The sequence below is a fragment of the Tetrao urogallus genome, assembly GCF_951394365.1.
Source record: "Tetrao urogallus genome assembly, chromosome: 2".
NCBI lineage: Eukaryota > Metazoa > Chordata > Aves > Galliformes > Phasianidae > Tetrao > Tetrao urogallus.
Genome location: NC_136814.1, coordinates 92,468,713 through 92,489,577, shown reverse-complemented (window position 1 = coordinate 92,489,577; position 20,865 = coordinate 92,468,713). Strand labels below are relative to the sequence as shown.

At 37.3% G+C, this 20,865-nt stretch overlaps 1 protein-coding gene across 1 annotated transcript in view; it reads right to left on the bottom strand.

The window, feature by feature from the left end:
• TRAPPC12 (trafficking protein particle complex subunit 12) overlaps positions 1-20,865 on the bottom strand; it is a gene marked incomplete at both ends in the record, with an annotated part of 45,026 nt that overhangs the window by 16,762 nt on the left and 7,399 nt on the right. The window contains 3 exons of the mRNA XM_079532715.1: positions 3,426-3,538; positions 17,811-17,949; positions 19,022-19,135. Coding sequence (XP_079388841.1) covers positions 3,426-3,538; positions 17,811-17,949; positions 19,022-19,135 — 366 coding nt within the window. The remainder of the gene's footprint in view (positions 1-3,425; positions 3,539-17,810; positions 17,950-19,021; positions 19,136-20,865) is intronic.

Below are 20,865 nucleotides of genomic sequence, written 5' to 3'. Positions count from 1 at the left end.
CTGATTTGAGGCTAATTGGCTTATTCCCTAGGTCTTTCTCCTTTTGCCTTTCCTTACGTGTAGGAAATCATCTGCAGTCTTTCAGTGTTAGGGCATTTCCTCAATTTTCCATGAGTTGTTTAATAACAACATTAATGATTCTAGTAGTTTCTTACTGTAAGTTGTCCGGGTTAGATGACATGAAATCCTTAATTCTAACAGATAGCCTCATCCTGCTTTTCCACAGATGGAGAGCTGTTTACTCTAGCTGTATCATACAGTCTATCTCCAAACATCCTTGTTTCAAATGTAAAGACATGGCTTTGAACAGTTCTACTATTAACTTTAAACAAGATGTATACATGACCTATGGTTTTATGTTCAAAATATTTATAAACACAAACTCATTAGTTTCACTGGCCAGGACTGTTTCACCGAGACTTCTGTTCCATCCCCTATCAATAGACTGTATGCTGCAACCACGAATCTACACACATTGCATTCCTACCTTCCCGTCCTACGTATCTCCTTTCAATAATTTCTTCCTTCTTCCACAACTTTTCATCAGCATTTGCTTCTTACTCAAAATAATCTTTTTTAGGGTGCTTCTGGAATTGTGTTTTGGGTATTCAGCCTCATTATTTCTACAAACTCATCAAACAAGGGATTGAGAAACACTCCCCAGACTGAAATTATATGTGAGACACAGAATACTTATGTGTTCAAAGTAACTGAACCAGAACTGGAAGCTGAATGAAAATAAAGAGGAAAAGCAATCTGTACTTAAAAAACTGAAAATACATCAACCTATATTAAAACAAAGGGTGGGAGACATGTGGAGTATGTGCAGGGAGGGACACAACTCCTCATAAAGAACAGTAGTGGAACTGCAGAGGGAGTGGCAGATGGCTGAGTGGCATTTTGGATTGTGGAAAGTTTTGCAAGGATAACAGTTGCAGAGGCTTTTTCAGGAAGCAAGACTGTTAACCCACCTGCCACTACTCCACCCAGTTGGTAGAGAGCACAGTACAGCCCTGTCACTTCAAGGATTAGGGTTAAAATCAAAATATGTCACCCTGTGGGATGCATGTAATTTATGGAGCTCTCCCTCATTCAGCTAGGAAGACAGGCACAAACAAGAGAAGAGTTTAGTTCAAGCATGACTGTTGTTCTTTTCACATTTTGGTCTCTGGGTAAGCATTTATTAGCATGTCCTTAGCAGAATTAGCATTTAAATAATTTTATCTATGTTTTAAAACACTGGAAAATAACAAAATTTTCTGTGACCTGAATTACTATTGTTACTCTTACTGTCTGGACTGTTTGGAGTCCATTTACTTCAAGGCATACTTGTAAGGTCAACAACTCACTGTGGCAATCCACATGAGGGGGACCAGCAACAACACAGGAAAAAACTATTTCACTTAATTCCTCCCCTAAAATGTATTAGGCCTTCTGCATTACAGATTTTTTTCACTCTTAAATGTCGAACCTATAAGCAAGAGATGTAAAAGATCAGATCAGATCATGATCACAGACTTGCAGGGATACTGGAAAAAATAAAAGTATTATTGCCTTTACAGGGAAAACAAAAATTATGTTTTTCATTTCAGCCTCCAGTTTGGTTCAGAAATATATAAGTAGGATGGGGGCTGAAGAGACTGAGTTACCAAAATAGTGACAAAGGAAATATGGTTAGATCTTAAAGTTGAATAGCTAATCAAGCATCTGCAGCACGTGTACAACAAAAAGCAGGAGGGAATTTAGGAGGTTAAAAAGAGGTATCATGTAGGAATAACATAATCACGTTAAGGAAGAGAAACAAAATAGGAAGACAAATTTTCTTACGATAAGAATGCATTAGCATTAGCCTGGAATAGCCTCCCAGGGGAAGTGGCCTCAGCTCCACAGGCTGGCTCATTAAAAACTGGAAAACAACCTTGCATTGCACAGAGACAGACTAGGTGAGCTAATAGGTCTTTTCTCTCTCTCAATTTTTATGACTCCAAGATCATCTCATTTACATAATGACTATTCCTATGCCCTTCTGTAAATAAGGATGACCGAAGATTATTTTTCCACTTTTTAAAGTAGGGAAGTAAAACACTAGAGGTTTTTGGTTGAAAGCTCCCCAATTAATTCTGTTACAACCCAAATGGTTCCCCAAACATCATATTTAAATATTAAGATTAATGTGTACATTCTTTATATTATTTTCTTGGTTATGTCATGGCTTTTCGTAAGGTTTATTCTTGTGCTTTATTCTTGAACATTCCTGGTGAGATCTTGTTTATTAGACAAATAGCATTTTATAAAAAACCAAAACAAAGCATATATTTAAACAGTGGGTTTTCCAGATAACCCTACACGATTTGAAATGGTTAAATTATCACCAGTTATCTTATAAAAATATATTTTTATTTACAAACTGTCCTTTTTCACACTCTTATTTCTATAGTAGTCTTTTAAAACAAAAAAAAAAAAACACAATCCCAAAACCAAACTCAGCAGTTTGATTTATGCTCCCAAATGACTGCCATCTCCAAAACCAGCTATCCAGTTTATTTCTGAAGGCTGGAGCTGAGATTTTGATCATTCCTGCACTTCATTCCTGTGATACCTGGAGTACTATCTAGGATGCCTAGAACAAAAAAGACATGGAGCTGCTGGAGCAGATCCAGAGGAGGGCTGTAAATATCATCAGAGTGCTCGTGCACTTCTCCTACGAAGAAAGGCTTAGGGAGATGGGCTTGTTCAGACTGGAGAGGAGAAGGCTCCAAGGAGACCTTATAGCGGCCATACAGATGTCCACATGAAAACTAGGAGGACTCTTTATGTGTAGTGACACACAAGAGTGTAGTAACAGGACAAGGAGTAACACTTTTAAACCAAAAAAAAGTAGCCTTAGACATAAGGAAGAAATTCTTTACTGTGAAGTGTGGTGAGGCACTGGAACTAGTTGCCCAGAGAAGCTGTGGATGCCCCATCCATGAAGGCCAGGTTGGATGGGGTCCTAGGCAGCCCGATCTGGTGGTTGCCAACCTTTCCCATAGCAGGGGTCTGGAACTAGATGATCTTTAAGTCCTTTCCAACCCAAAACATCTCATGATTTTACGATTAACAACTGTTTTGAGCTAGCTAGATGCTGCTAAGTGAGGGAATAAACTCTCCTACTTGTCCTTGAACATGTCTGCATGCTGTCCTCTGTGTCTTGTCTGGCAAAAGAAAGAAAGCAAGAGAACTCCACTTTCCATTGTTCTATCAAACAAAGGAGAGAAAGATGCTGTTCCATAAAATAGAAGAGACTTAATTACTTCTATTAATGAGTTCCTTATTTGTATCAAGATGGAATCAAAAATGTCAGAGTTGAAACAATGTTCTTTGCAAGGACAAGAAAATATACTTTCTAAATATCAAGAAAGGCCAGGGCATAGAGAATCTGTTACCTTGGTGCAGATTATCTTCATACTGTGCAGTCTATCAAGTGATTCCTGAGGATTACCGAGGTACTGGGGAAGTTCAGCATGTAAAATCCGCATCGAGAAAGGAACCATGGAACCTAGAATCATAATTAACTTCACTAAATGTGTTTGCTATAATGAGCAGTGCACAATTTGCCTACATCACAAAGGTATTTCTCACAAGCATACATGACACGAAGTCTATTTTACCTTCATATTATTTTCTGTTCCTGACGAAAGAAGAGAAAATAACAACCTTTTTCCTAGCTTTAACATGCAATGCTATGTTTTAAATATTATATAAATGTATATAGTTACATATTCATTTTTATTTAAATACATTTAAAAGGATACATGTTTTAAGAGTGTAAATACATATATAACCACAGTAAGAAGGCAAGAAAAGAGTGTACCTCATTCGAATTTTCAAGAACAAGATATACATGGAAGTAAAATGTTTATTAAATAATTTAATAAATCAAGTAAAATAAAGGACTGAAAAAATGGAACTTAAGTTTCAGTTACAACTGAAACTACAACTACTATTGCTGGTGTGAACATCAATTATTATGCATATCTTACAGTTAATGCAAAAGAACGAAGGTGGAGTCGTTGGTCTTAAAAGAGTTAGGCTAAAAAGTCACAATATGCAGGCATGTAAAAGCCTCATACACTTGTCATAATAGATATGTCTTTATTTTAATATTAGCTTGCTTTAATATTAATTATTCTTATTACCAAAGACAAACATCTTGGAGGTTACAAGCATCCTGGCTAACTTCAGTTTTAGGAACTTAAGAGAACCCCAGCATCTTGTTTTTCAGATAACTGCATAACTCCTTTACACAGAGAATAACACTGAACATGATCATAAACTGCTACTAACAACAACAAAAAAAATTAACAACAATAACAACAAAATAGGAGCAAGTATAATTGGGGAAAGAAGCCTTGCAAAACTGCATGTTACCATTGTAATATTTTAATGTAATACATTTGCTTACTTTAGACATATTCTAAGGGGATTTCCTTCTCAACTCACCTCTTGCCTCATCTTTTCTCACAAATAGGACTCAGGAGCTTTTTAAAAAGATTTTTGCACCTGTTCTTAACGGGCTTATATGTCAAAGAGCTAAATGCTATGTACAGTGAGTAACTGCCTCTAGACATTTTTTGAAAGGTTGACAAAATTTTCATCACAAACCTCTTTCACTAATTATGACCTTCAGAGTACGCCAATTACATCTACATAAATTCTCTTTTTCCACAGCTAACTATTCCCAGTGGCTTCCATGCCTGCTGTGTTCCCTTAAGGAAGTACACACAAGTTGCATGCATCATCATATGTGGAACAGAGATTAAGAAAACAAAACTGCCTTTCTTTCTAGAGACATTAAAAAGGTTATTGAAGAAGTAGCAAAGAATGTGAACATATATGTGAATATGTATATATGAATATATACATATATGTGAATAGATTTACATATCTATCTCAACAACAAGGGACAGTCAGTGGGTGTGTGTATGTTTGCTGTGGGGAAACAAAGGAAAGTATGGTAAAAGTAAGATTAAATTCTGAGCCAGAAAACCTTGGCAAAATTGCTTGGCAGACATAAGCTGTGAATCAGCATGGTAAATCTATGGAAGCAAACTTGACCCCAGGCACGTTACCTTCATTGCCACACTTATTGTTGACCAAGTTCTAATTCCACCACCAAACAATAATCCTGCTAATAAACAAGTGCCCAGATCCAGCTATTTTGGTACTGTTCTTCTGGAGAAAAGTAGATTTAATTTACCAGTAACATGTGAATATGCATATATTGCTATGCTTTGCAGGATTTCTAAGTAAAAGGTTAAAAAAAAAAAAAAAAGTTTTGTTCAAGTAGTAAAGCTTTGGACAATGTGATGTACAGAATGTAAAGAATCTTAAGTCTCAGCAACATTTTTTATTAATGACTGTGTTCCAGCACTCTCAACTCTGAAGAAGGCTGTAATGTTCCATTCTCTTGTAAAATGTGGCAAAAGGTCAACTCAATAAACACTGATACAGAAAATGTGAATTGGTAACAGAACAGCTCAACATACAGATAGATGAATATTTAATGGAGTGCAGATGAAATGTCTCACTTTATCCATTTTAATAAAACTTGCACATTTTTTTTGTAAAGCACTTTTTGGGATTGCATATTTTGTGAAGTACTAATCTTATATATTGCTGAATGAAGCCACGTGATTATGACCCAGGCAATGGGAAGGAATAACCCATTATCAACCTACATCACCCAAATTGGTGCCAGAGGATATGAGAATAATAAATGGAACTCCAGACCAACCAGACATCACAGGAATCTGATTTATTCCCTATTGCAACTAAGACCTCAGCCGTGGTAAGAATTCAGAACTGTATCATTGTTTATTTCTGAACCACTGAATATTTCCCTTTAAAGTATGGGACTAAAAAGTATTCCAGTGTGCCCCTTAGTATGTACGTTGAGTGTGATGAGAGGTCTCACCAAACAAAACCACAAAGAAGCTGACCCATGCTGTAAAGGGTAGGCAGTGTAATGATTTCTCAAACTAGAATTTATGACTGCTTCATGCAGAAGGAATTAAAGCTGTAGAATCCGTTTCTTCTGGTTCTTTTTGATACCCGTGACATAACTAGTACCCTGCAAGTCATTTAGTGTGTAAGCATCCACCATATCCAACCACTCAATTTCTGTTGCTTACTGCCTGATTAGAGAGGCTGCTGAAATTATATTTAACTCCATTTCTGTCCTCTTCCCTAGTTTCCTTATAATCCTTCTGAATAGCAGAATATTTTATCAGAGAACACACAAAACTGTTCTGCACATTCTCACAAAAGTGTGGTAATGGAAGAAAAGAAAAAAGAAAAAAGAAATAAAACTACCATTTACCACTGTTCCCATCTCCAAGTAAGCTCTGTTTTAGCAAAATTATCTAAGGTATGGATTATACACCTCATTTAGTTTCTACATTAGTAGGGCAAATCACTAGTTAAAAAGTATGATCCTAAATTTACTTTAGATTTGACAAAGCTTTGAATAAGTAGTACTTATTTAAAGTGTCAATAACACTTCAGAGACCTCTTGGGAAAAACTATGCAGCATTAATACAAAACAAATGTGAAGAGATTCATTCATCAAAATAGCTCTGTTATTTCTGGTTACAGCTTTGTAAAAACTAGGAAAAAAAAAACCCACAGAAAATACTGTGTACTCATGTATTCTATCACTACATTGCTTATATCTGTTATTGTACTCTATTACTGTATTCAGAGAAGGATCAGCCAGCTACCAAAAGCCTTTTCAGAAGGTGGATGATTATGAACCTCTGCTATCAAAAGACTCAGCAAGGTGACCTGTGTGTGCACGATGGTGGAAGAGAAGACAGAGCACAACGGGTTTGAAAAAAAAGCTCAGCAGTTTCATGGGGTGAATGGGAAATGAAAAAGGCAAAGGTAAACCATAATAGGCCTCTTGTGAATCTTCACCAGTGCCTCTTCAGTTCAGCGATAAAATGGACAGAGCAATCAAAGAAGAGTGCTGATTTCAACACTTCCATTTAAGAATTTAACAGATCTCATAAGAATTAACAACACTTCAATTTGTTGTCTATAATGCCATTATGCCATGTGGCAAGCTGTCATGTCAAAGGCACATCTTTTGGCCTCTTTTCTGCTTAAGAGACAACTGAAGAAGCCCACTCCTCTTGTTAAAAACATATAGTAAGGAGAGAGAAAAAAAGAAACAGCACCCAAATCTACCAAAACACAGCTTGCACTCTGTCTTGCAAGACACAGAAGTCAATCCTTCTGATTTAAAAAACCCCACAGTATTTCCAGTATTTCTCAACTGAATAAGGTGACAGATGAAATAGAGTTGAAACTTATAAAGGTAACTGTCACAAATTCTGCTTAAAAAAGCACAACTATACATATTCAAGACAGAATGTAAGAAACTGAATTACAAAAGAAAAATACTCACCATTTAAGTGAAACAAAAGAAAAATACCATTTAAGTGAAAACATGCATATGTTTTTAAAGGTGACCAAACAATAATTTCATTTGTTCAGTACATAGGTACGTAGTTTTCTAACACATTATTCTTCCTGCATGTTTTTCATATAACAATGACAAAATGTTAAGTGCTACATGGAGACACTGCTAAAAAAACCTAGACACACAGCAAACATATTTTGCTGAATGACATCTAGAATGGTAAAATCTGAAGCCTGTTGAAAAGCATTTGATATTTTGGACAGATATCTTGCTCTTGGAAAGCAAGAAGAAAATGTGCAGGCTGTGGAAACAGAGACAGGTACTGTGGGAAGAATATGAGGAAGCTGCTAGGCTGTGTAGGGATGGGGTCAAGAACGCTAAGGCCCATCTTGAACTAAACTTGGCAAGGGGTACCAAGAAGAACAAGAAGGGCTTCTACAGTTACCTCAACCAGAAAAAACAAAAGTCCAATCCTAGTGAGTGACAGGGGCAAGCTGGTAACAACAAAGAGAAGGCTGAGGTACTCAACAACTTTTTTTGCCTTGGTCTTCCCTAGTAACTGCTCATCGCACTGCCTGCAAACAAAAAGTTCAGAAGGAGGTGGTTAAGAAAGCAAAGTCCCTCCTGCTGTGATTGAAGATCAGGTTCATGACCACTTGAGGAACCTGATCATCCACAAGTCTATGGATCCCAATGAGATGCATTCCAGAGTCCTGAGGGAACTGGCTGGTGTAGTCTCCAAGCCACTCTAAGTGATATTTCAAAAGTCATGGCAATCAGGTGAAGTCTCTGGTGACTGGAATAAAAGGCAACATCACACTCATTTTTAAGAAGGGCAAAAAGGATGACCCTGTGAACTACTGACCTGTCAGTCTCACCTCTGTGCTGGGAAAGATTATAGAGCAAATCCTCCTGGAAGCTATGCTAAGGCACATGTCAGACAGTGAGGTGATACAGGATAATGAGCACGGCTTCACTCATTCCTATTTGACCAACCTAGTGGCAAATTTCGTCAAGATAAGGGCTTGTATACCGAAATCCAAAGGAATTTCATACTGACTACATCACCTATGATCTCTGCCAGAACCTATCAGACAATGCCACCTTTAAGGCTGGGAGACAGTGCTGACAAAACTACGAGCATTAACTCATTGTCTTTCAGATAGCAATTTATGTTGCTATGGTACTGCCACCTATCAAACTAGAAAATCTGAATACTTACACTAGGAAATCAGCAAATTACCAAGGGAGAAGCATGCACACGTTCATGCACAACACAATCCTCTTCAAGACCTGATCCAACAATTCTAGCCATTTAAGCTGAGGGATTCGTTTAGTTGAAGCACTGGATTAAAAGCATTTTATTCCATCTAATCTTTTTACTACTGTGTTACAAACACTTAAATACTTCAGCTAGCTATATGCGTGATGAGCCCAATAATTTATTTGCTAAAACCTAAAAAGTTTCAAAACACACTAATGAAATAGTAAACAGGAAAAACACCAAAAATTTTAGAACAAAATTGTAAAAAAGTGAGTAGTTGAAAAAAGTTTAGAATAGAAACTGTTTCCCGACCCCTTTGTTGCAATAATTGAAATCTCATTATAATTAATAATCAAAGTACCCTGGAAGCAAATTTGTGTTGATATTTGGCTAAAAAAAAAAAAAAAAAAAAAGACGTAAATACTATCGCTCCATGTTACCATCAAGACTGTTTTAAGATTGTACCGTGAACTATAAAAACGTAAGAGACAAAGCTTTCTACAAAATAATGAAGAACTAAGGACATACTTTTAAGACTGCAAGAAGACAGCAGTATTTCTTTTTTCTCCCACCTCCTTTTCTGATCCTGAGAAAGAGAATTTGCTCAGCTTACTTAGTGATGAGAAGAAATTCAAAGGCCCAAATACCAGCTCCTCTCTAATTGCTCAAGTAGAACTTAAATATTTCACTGCAACTAAGACAGAAAAGGAAGAAATAGTTAACAGATGAAACAATAATATGCATATCAAAGAAACTGCTTCTGATGGGAATGGATGCATTCCAGATGGAAGGAGCAGACCGTAAACCATGTCTGAGAGTCTACAGAACACCGTAATTTTCACTTTACATCATCTAGTTAACAAGAGAACAGTCGGGAAGAGGTGTGCCATTTGTTGATGACCCTAGTAGATCAATAACAATAGTGTTATGAAGGTCAAAATGGAATGTTGCATAATTCAGTACAAAATTTAATTAAAAAGCAGATTAACATCAGGGAAAAAAAAAACCAAAACTATACTTGCTTCAGTAGACACAGTCACACTGGGAACAAACAAAACAAGAAAGAAAGATTGAGTACATTAACACCAAGCTATTACAGAAATAAATGTGCTTACCAGAGTAAGTAATTTGAGGGGAAAAAAATATTATACCATCTGAAAGTTTTTCACCTGCTTGGTTTCTGGTAGGCTACATAATTATGGCACAGTGTAACACAAATTTCTTTCCAAAAGGTTCCCGTGTAAGTGCACATATAATACATGTAATAGCCCACTGGGGTTAAGAGGATTTTAGCATGGGATGACATTTGCAAAGCTATTTTAAATTGGAACTTCTACTCCACTTTACTCAATACTAAATTAAACAAGGCAATATAGCTTTTATGTATACTACCTCAAGGAAATATTTTAAACAAGCAGAATATCCTACAATTAAAATGTTTACTTGCAACTACTGGAGAATGGATTTTTGCTCTTTTTTATGCCTCAGATCTCTCAAAGAAGTAACGCCTTCTTATATAGCAAAACCACATTGACCGAGTTTAGACGATTTCAACAAAGGCTCTGCTCTCTAATTACTATTGTGTACTGAAATTTCACCATTAAAGTTTAATGCATTTTTATCTTGATGTTTTACATTTGACCTCTGTTGACCACGCTTAGGAATTCATGGTAATTTTATCCATTATAATTAATAATGGAAAAATAGTGTCATTTTAAGACAATTCTTTTTTTTAGCTATCCATTCCAACTACAGTGACTCATTTTTTTTCCCCCAAAGAATATGACATCTGATTGTCACTTTGGTATGAATTACTCTCATTCATACATATGAGAGTATATATTATCTTGGAACACAAGTCTTATGAGGAGAGGCTGAGGGAGCTGAGATCGTTTAGTCTGGAGAAGAGGAGGCTCAAAGGAGATCTTTCTGCACTCTACAACTTCCTGAAGGGAGGCTGTGTGATGAGGAGGGGTTTGACCTCTTCTCCCAGGCAACAAACAGGACCCGAGGAAATGCCCACAAGTCGTACCAGGTGAGGTCTAGGTTAGACATCTCAGAGAGTGGTCAGGCACTGGAATGGCTTCCCAGGGAGGTGGTGGAGTCACCATCCCTGGCAGTGTTCAAGAGGCGTCCGGATGACGAGCTGCAAGATATGGTTTAGTGCTTGTGGTAGCAAGGGTAGTGGGACGATGGTTGGGACTAGATGACCTTGCAGGTCGTTTCCAACCTTGCAATTCTATGATTCTATGATTATGAGCATTCAAAATGTAAAACTGAAAGTAAAAATTAAAAAAAAAATAGTATCCAAAAAAAGAAAATGGTTACTCCAACAGTGTAGGAACTGATGGAGAAAATACCAAGATTGGATAGAATTTTCTAAGACCACAGATTTCAATTTCTATTTTTTAAAATATCTGCATATTTTCATAACTGTCCTACTATAAAGACCACCTCATGCAAATCAAATTTAAACTAAAACCCTCAACTGCATCTGTTTTATACGAGTAAACTGCGGATTCCAACAGCTAGCAGTTTTACCAGAAATTATTTCTGGTAATTTAATTTAAGATCTTCTAGAACTTACTCAACAAATGTTAAATATCAAAGAAGTAGCAACAAGGTTAATGTTTATTTATTATTTAAGTGTATAGAGAACAGGTTGCCCAAGGAGTTTGTGGATGCCCCATCCCTGAAGGCATTCAAGGTCAGGCTGGATGCGGCTCTGGGCATCAGCCTGGTCTGGTGGTTGGTGACCCTGCACATAATCAGGGGTTGAAACTACATGATCATTGTTGGATCATTTCAATCCAGGCCATTCTATGATTCTATGATCTTAAAAAACAAACAAACCAACAAACCAACCCCAAACCTTTCCCTTTAATGGATAAAAGAGAAACACAGAGAATCTTAAAAGACATTCTGCTTTATGCAGATGTATACTTACAGAGGTGTATGTATGTGCATACATATGCATGTGCTTTTAGATACTTCTACAACAGCACTGTCTGATGTACTGACCATTAATGAAAAGTAAGCTTAGAAATCCAGATTCAACACAATATTTGGTTTCTATTTTTTTGTTTATTACTTTGAGTCTAGAAAGACTGAAGAAGATATGAGAACCTGAATGTTTTTAGACACTGGAAGAGAGCATTTTTAAAATTTCTTTCTGAAATTGCGTATTTCCATATAGTTCAAAGTTTAAGTGCATATGATCTAAAAATAAAAAGACATTCTGAATTAAAATTTGGTCTTGAAAGTCTTCAAAAGTACTTCCTCAGCAATCTGGAGCTGTTATTTACTTTGAAGCAAGGAATACTTAAGAGAAACAATATTTAAAAAAAAAAAAAAAAGCTAAAAACCAAAGTGAATCAAAAACTGAAATAGTTGCCTTATGACAAAGGGTTGCCCTGCCCCCTTACCCATTCAAAACTGTATTCAGGCAGAATTGTGAAAGGAGATACTTTGTCTCTTTTAAGGAATAACTCCATAAAGCTGGTACTGCCTATAATGAGACTATGTAGCCTTAGGAAGGGAAGCACAATTAAATATTTTAGCTGTACTCTATGCTCTTGAGATTATACATATATTTCTTAGTTCTAAACTATCTATATTGTCTTAGAAAAAAATTGTATTTGCAAGTTTGACTACTCTGAATACCCATCTGGAACCACAACACTTGAGTGGTGTTTATTTAATCTGTATTAGTCGATTTCATAGCTGGAAGGTAACTCTGGAACAACAGAACAGATTGCTTTTAAAGAAACTGAGGAGATGTACAAGGAATCACAGAATCACAGAATCACAGAATTGTAGGGGTTGGAAGGGACCTCCAGAGATCATCGAGTCCAACCCCCCTGCCAAAGCAGGTTCCCTACAGCAGGTCGCACAGGTCGGCATCCAGGCAGGTCTTGAACATCTCCAGAGAAGGAGACTCCACCACCTCCCTGGGCAGCCTGTTCCAGTGCTCCGTCACCTCACTGTAAAGAAGTTCTTGCGCACATTTGTGCGGAACTTCCTATGCTGCAGTTTCCGGCCGTTTCCCCTTGTCCTGTCTCCACTCACCACTGAAAAGAGTCTGGCCTCGCCATTCTGCCCCCCACACCTTAGATATTTATAGACCTGGATCAGGTCCCCTCTCAGCCTTCTTTTCTCAAGGCTGAACAGACCCAGTTCACTCAGCCTTTCCTCATAGGAGAGATGCTCCAGGCCCTTCACCATCTCTGTGGCCCTCCGCTGGACTCTTTCCAAGAGATCCTTGTCTTTTTTGTACTGGGGAGCCCAGAACTGGACGCAGGAAACTATTCTGCATCATCATTACATACCATAAATATTAAACCATTAAGCTGGAAAAAAATACAACCTCTGTCTCAGTTCATATTTAAGATGAACATACCAACCTGGAAAATTATCTGATCACCTGTGAGGAAAATAAGGTCAAAGTTGCTTGGAATCAGCCTGCTGGTTGTACGTATCTTAGATAAATACAGTGTCTTTAAGATGTGGAACAGCTATCAAATCTTCCTCATACAGCTTTGAGGGGGGAGAGGGAGATGTTGCTCCCAAGGATGTAAGAGAGAGAAAGCAATTCTGTTCTGGCTAGCAGTAAACTATGCAGTACTGGATTACAGATCACAAAATCACCAAGGTTGGAAAAAGAAAAAAAAAATTACTATAAATGAATCGTTAACTAGCTAATTTAAATAATAAAATAGACATAAATCATTCGTATATTTTGGTTGGAACTTATTCGTATGAACACAGAATCCACTGATGTTTGGTAAGACTACGTATCATTTTGTGGCGTAACAAGCATAAAAGGAAGAGGTTCAGCATTTTAATTTTGAATCACGGTATATAAATGGAACAAGCACTAAAGAAACAATTTCAGAAATGAGACTATAGATAGAAACAATGTACACATTAATTGTAATACATATACTATTTTGCGTAATTTCTTTATATTCAAAATATCCATAGTATGGGATGTAATAAATCTTTTTTTTTTTCCCGTGTTTTCTGTGTGTAACTGTGCTTCTTATAGCAGTGAAGATAGTCCCTTATTCGTTCATCACAGAGGAGCATACCTCAAAGAATTTAAATTCCAAGTAAGAGCAGGAGGTGTGGAAAATGTTCTCGTATCAATTCAACTTAAAATGGTGAGCAGGGTTGGTTTAATTTTCCTCTGAAGCTCTCCCAGGACTCCTTTCTTTTCCTTTTGGCAATGCTGCCAGCCTCTCTTATTGTCCTGACATTTTATATGGCATTTGCAGTCATACCGTGCAGAAATCCCACTTCTGTTTTCTTTATCATGATTCTAACATCAAATATTTTTTCAAAAAAATCTTCCTTTCCTGATTTCTACAATCTCTTCCTTTTGTCATCTCTGTCACCTGCAGGTGCACAACATTCCGGGAGGGCAGAGGAAGAACCTACTGTGATCCTGGCATTAGCCAGCAAACTCAGTTAATTCACTCCTCAATCTTTCCTGCTTGATCTAGAGATTAAACCAGTCTTATTTCCTACTGAAATCTACAATTGCTTCATTACGGATTTAAATCATTCAAATTCCATTTTCTCTGTTCCCTATATTTAACTTTTTCTGCTTGAATGAGAGTGTACGTTTTATAGTAAAGGCAGCCATCACTCATCAACATCTGTAAGGAAGGATCAGCCCTAGTTTTAACAGGGAGAATTCTTGCTAGCACGTCTTGCATTTACAAGTTTTTCTAGGTAGGAATTCCAAACAGGAAAAAAGGACGCTGCAGTTTGGCCCATGTGATTACCCAATTCTGTACCTGATGCAAGAATTATTGATTATAGTATTTTGTATCAGATGAAAATATCAAAAATACCTGTCTGGAGTCAGCACAGTAGCCATTTTCTCAACAGTAAGCATCTGGGGGGGGGGGGGGGAGTTACTGTTGTAGTGTTTTTTTGTGCAGCAAGCTTAAATTCAGTTTGTAATGTACATGCATCCTTATTTCCAGAATTTTTTTGCAGAGAGAAGAAAAAAGAATCTGATTTTACTTCTTTTAAAATGTGACCTTTTATTCATCTTTTGCTTCTGCGCTCCTTATGATGCTTTATAAACTCTCTCTTATGCCCTACCAGCTAATCTAACATGCCCATTCCGCTGATAATGCTGTGTGTCTCTGAAAGAGCCAAGGATTAAAAGGAAACATTAAAATGACATTTCATTTTTTATGAGATAATTTGGACTTGTTTCTGGTTAATAGACTAGTGAGTTACAGGAAAGTTAACGCTACCAAAATGAGTGTTCTATAAGCTACAGTAGTTGACAATAACCTAAGAACTAAAAGAAAATAAAAATGTGTACAAGTAAAGACATGGCTTTTATCCCCCTTATCAGAACTCCGTGTGTATAAGGTTTATTGCTTTTTTTTTTTTTTCTTTTTCCTCCTTTCCCATTTTCTTTCTGATTGTGATGATACAGTATCATATTTACTCTACTAACATACAATCAGCCTTCTGTTTTCTGGTGGAAAATGCCTGAACTACTAATGTATTGTTCAACATTTAGTTGTATGGGCTCTAAAAACTGCCTTCTTACTTTCTATCTTCCTGTGTTAGTGATCCTAGTACAGTTTTTTTTAATACATGACCATGGGGATTCACCAGTGTGTGCTGCAACAGGCTGACATCCCAGAATTATCAACCCAGAGATGCATTCCAGAATCTTGATGGAATTCGCTGACACAGTCACCAAGCCACTCTCAGTGACCCTTTTAAGTCATAGCAGTCAAGTGAATTCCCAGGTGACTGGAAAGAAGGCAATATCACATCCATTTTTAAGAAGAGTGGAAAGGATGACCCAATGATCTACCGAACTTTTAGCCTCACCTCAGTGCCAGAGAAGATCATGGAGCAGATCCTCCTGGAAGCCATAACAAGGACATCAAAGAGAGGGAGGTGATACAGGATAACAAGCATGGTTTCACCAAAGGCAGGTTCTGCTTAACCAACTGTGTCACTTTTTATAATGGCATAACTGCATCAATGGGCAAGGGAAAAGCCACTATGTCATCTACCTGGACTTCAGTAAGGCCTTTGACATGGTCCCCCCTAACATCATTCTCTCCAAATTTGGAAGATATAGCTTTTATGGGTGGATTGCTCGATGGATGAGAAACTGCACGCAAGAAACAGAGAGCAGTGATCAATGGCTCAGTGGTGTCCCTGAGGGGTCCAGATGTGAAGTCTTCAGAACCGGAGAGACATGGACCTGTTAGAGTACGGCCAAAGAAAGGCCACAAAAATGATCCAAGGAACAGAATACCTCCACTACAGGGACAACCTGAGAGAGCTGGGTATGTTCAACCTGGAATAAAGAAGCCTGCAGGGCAACTTGATAGTGGCCTTTCAATATCTAAAGGGAGGCTATAAAAAAGATGCTTTAGCAGGGTCTGTTGTGATAGGTCAAGGGGAAATGTTTACAAACTAAAGGAGGGGAGATTTAGATTGGACATAAGGAAGAAGTTTTTTTACTATCAGGTTGATGAGGCACTGAAATAGGTTGCCCAGAGAGGTGGTGGAAGCCCCATTCCTGATGACATTCAAGGTCAGGCAATCAAACTAATCTAGATATAGATGTCCCTGTTCACTGCAGGGCAGTTGGGTTAGATGACCTTTAAAGGTCTCTTCCAACTCAAACAATTCTATGACTCTATGACAGATAGAATAGTGAAAGATTTATTTTTATACTTATTTATTCCCTTGGAATGTAGTGCGACTAGACACCACTCAACTATTGGTTTAGCATATTTTATAAGTCTGCACTACCTTTCTGACATTATTGTGGTCCACTGTAGTTTCATATTTCAGTGTAATCAACCTTTCAGTCCTTATTTACTCAGGTATAGATCTTAACTTATTTTTAATTCTGAAAAAGATACAAACTCTTCTGCTTTCTTATGATCTTTTAAAGTGTGAAAATATTAAATAGTTGGGAAAAAAATTAAAGTATAGAGGAAAGGATAAAAAATTCAGTCCAAGGCAACATGTGGAATAGAAGGAACAGTGTGTCAGAGATCCCTCAGTCTACTTGTGGAAGAAAGCAAAGACTGGTGTTGCTATTCAACCAGCCAGGGAAACCAAGAAATTTTTGCCTGCATTTGTTTGAAAGGTGCTGACTATTTGGTCTTTTGTAATTCAAGATAAAAAACTACTGAGGCTGGTGGTACATTTGTGTCTATTCATCAACAAGCTACACAATAAATTCTCATTCTTCTGTTTCATTTAAATTATTTTGCAATTTTTACATTTAAGTTTTAATTTTACCAAAAAAAATTTATCATATTCAATATCATTCTCCAAGTTCTTTTTAGCCTTGAAATCAGGAACCTAAGAAAATAAGACCTGGATTATCGATGTACACTGCCATGTGAGTGCCCACTGTCTATTCATAACTTTGGAATCTATGGGCCAATGATACCTAAGGTTCAAGAAATACTAGTAATCTACAGTTTTGTGGCTGGTAAAAAAAAAAAAAAGCATCAAACAGCTGCTGGACGGAAGAGAAAGATTCTGCTTTCTTTCCCTTTTTCACTATCAGGAAATTTATAAACAGTTCAAATCTTCATGAAATATCATACAGAAAATGCATAGAGGAGAAAAGCCTATAGATTCTATGTGTATAAACTCTCATCTTTAACAGCAGTTTCTGGCTAGAATTAACTATTAAAATTCAAGAAGATTAATAAGTTTGAACTACAACACTATTACATTTACTTGTTAAAAATATTCCTCTCTCAAATCAATGTTGTAACAGCAGCACAAAACACACTGACCACATTGTGACCATACTGTGATGGAGCAACTTAACTTTTTACTTCTTATCAGCAACTCTGTAACACAAATTATCATTTAACTTTGTAGTTAATCACACTCTCCTTGGGGAGAAAAAAAAAAAAAAAAGAAAAAGCAACAATCTACAGTTAAACAGTGTTTTAGATTTTGAAAGCAAAAAAACAGAATCATAATGATAATAATAAAAATAGGGCAAGAACTCATGGTTAATACAGATGATACAGGAAATGCATAAACTGACTATTTTACCTTTTCGTCCAGGGTACACATGAGGGTAATATTCATAATAAAGATCAGGCTGGTCTAAATTTCCAAATGGTTCAAATTCCATTTCTGCATTTTGGAAGAGATTCAGTTTTACGAGCAGTGCTAGTCTCACAAACCACAGCTACAAATGAGTACACATAAAAAGTAAAAGATAAAGTTTGTTATTAGCTTCAGTCACAAGCCACGTCCAAATAAAACTTAAACTTTCAAGTTTTTCTGATAAAGTTAAGAGTTTCTGCGTTACTTGCAGATAAGAATTGGGATTTACATGATTTTTCATGGAATAGTTTCCTCAGAACATCAAAACAAAACCCAGAGACTGATGCTTTACTTACTTAGGGTACTGAAATACTGAAGATGATTTTAATAAGTAGGCTGTTTCAAAATTAACACATCTCCCTTTAATTGATTTAGCATATAATTTACATCATTCCAACTTCTATTTTTCCAAATTTGTGTTAATTTTAAGATCTAATAAGATTTTGGTAAAACTCCATTAATTTGATAGTTCCTAGAGTCAGGATCTGACCTGTCAAGTGGTCACATCCTGCAGATGCTCCAGGCATGAAGCAAAAGTTTCCTGCGGCCCAGGACAGGCCCATGGAGGAGCAGGCTGTCCTCCTTCAGCCCCCAGGCACTATGTGGAGCAGATCTTCATGTGCAGCCATGGAGGTGCCCACAGTGCAGCAGTGGAAGTGGCCTGATGGAATCCACAGCCCACGGACATCCCCGCAGGAGCAGCATGGGCAGAGCTGCAGCCCAAGGAGAGTGACCCATGGCAGGGCAGGAGGGCTGAGAGGACAGTTTGTTGGGACAGTGCTGGAACTGTTCCTGTAGGATGGGCTCTATGGTATGGAGCTACACTAGGGCAGTGCTGGGAGACAAGCAGCCTGCGTGAAACCCATATGTGATCAGCTGGGGAAGGACAGCATTCTGCAGGATGGACTTCATGTGGAGCTGGGGCACAGTGACCACAGAGAAGAGGCAGAGATAAAGCATTGTAGACTGACTGCAGCCCTCATTTCTCATTCCCCTGGGCCACTCAGGGAAGTAGAAGCAGGTGGATGGAAGGAAGGTGTTTTTAGTTTGCTTTTAGTACTCACTGCTCTTGTCTGTTATCAACAGACAATAAATTACATTAATCTCCTTATGCTGAGTATGTTTTGCCTTATGCTGAGTATCTTTGAGCTTACCTGCAAGGAATCTGTTGTATGGTTTGTAGGTAGTCCACTTTTTTTATAGCCTTGACCATGAGCAGTTAACAGACGTCCACATAAATCAACTGCTGCCCTCCAATTTTTACTGCTCTGGGAAGAAGAAAAGAGTAACTAGCAAGAACACATAAGCAAAACCCCCTAAAATGCACTACTGTTTATTTTGTCTAAAGGAACTACATTTTGCCATCAGGAAAAAGACAGAGTCAGGAGAGCTGGTGTTAAGAAGCACAATGTCATTTGTCAAAGCTCCAGGTGTAATTAGGGAAAAAGTGAAGCAAAGTATGAGAGAAAGTAGTATTATCAGATGACTAAACCAGAAGAAGACATTCTTAAGTATATTTTTTCTTTCATTAAACAAAATCTTGCCCAGCTATACAAGTCTCACTGCACTGTCACACCATCATCCTACTACGGCTTCTGCCTAGTATGTGCAAATGCAGCTGTGTAAATATCTAATACAATGAAAATATGTTTAAAAAAGACTAAGGCTTCATGGGTATGGAGAATGTGCCAACAGAACAATCAGCTGGATGGAAAAAGACCAAGTAAAAGGTATGAGGAGGTTTCATACTCTGACCTGTTTCACAGCCACATTCATTCAAAGTGCAGCTGAGCTATCACAGTGCACTGAATACCATCTTTTCCCTGCACTGTCATATCCTAGACAAAAAACGGAGTTCCACTGGAAATGCAGAAGTTGGTTGACAACATGATCATGAAGCAGCACAGCAACTTCTGAAATGTCTACACAAAAGCAAAAATCAATGCACGTTTCTAACAGTCTTAAACAGAAATGTTCATAACCTACTTCTCTTCTGCAGAGACAAATCATTTTCTTATTGTCCTCAGAGCAGAAGCAGACAGACTCTCAAACTGCTTAACTTTTCTTCCCAAATGAGAGTTAGTATCTAGAAGTAATAGTGGAACACTGCTGAGAAGTTAAGACACTAGAATTTTAAAAATCCTATTCTGGACACAAACGAAAACCAGTTTTTCTGTATAGTAGGAGACAGCCAGGAAAAGTCAGATGACCACTGTAAAAGAAGACTTTGGTAGAAAATGAAACATAATTCCTTATGATTCCAAAATTAGAGTTGTCTGCTGGTCACAAAGTGCAGCTCTCCCATGGAAGCTTACCTAGAATGCTACAATAGTTCAAATACGAGAATAATACTTAGGCATTATATTTTTTAGAACGAGAAATGGAAAAACAAACAAACAAACAACAAACCTTCCAATTGAGTAAAATGACCCAATCCAAGCCAAAAAAGGAAAATATTTTTTAGCATTTTCCTCTTCAGTTAAATGTCCAACGAACTTTAATTATCAGAATTTTCACTATATGTGAAAGACTGTGTTTTCATTCTCTTGTGAATATATTTATATATTCATATTAAAAAAAAAATGAAAAAAAAACCAATCCCAAACCTGCCAAATAGCTACCACCCTCTCACAGGTAACTGCTCCCTAGAAACCTTCTCCTCCAGGCCAATTTTGCTTGATGTTCTGAACTCCAGTTGAACAAAGAAAGCACATGACTGCAGAAGTACTCCAATTTATTCTTTGTATACAATACTGTACGTTGTTTTCCTGAATGAAAGCAGTGAAGCTGAGGTGATGCAACAACAAGGACTAATACCCACGTGGAATTCTACTGTCAATCAAAGAAAGTCATGTAAAAGAGAGAGAACAAATGGTAAAACTATGAAAGAAGATATAAACAGGTTATTTGCAGAATATGTGTTCAATGACAAGTGAACTCACCTGACACAGAAAGAGAATTTATAACATTATCCAGGCTATAAGGAAAACAACTGCGA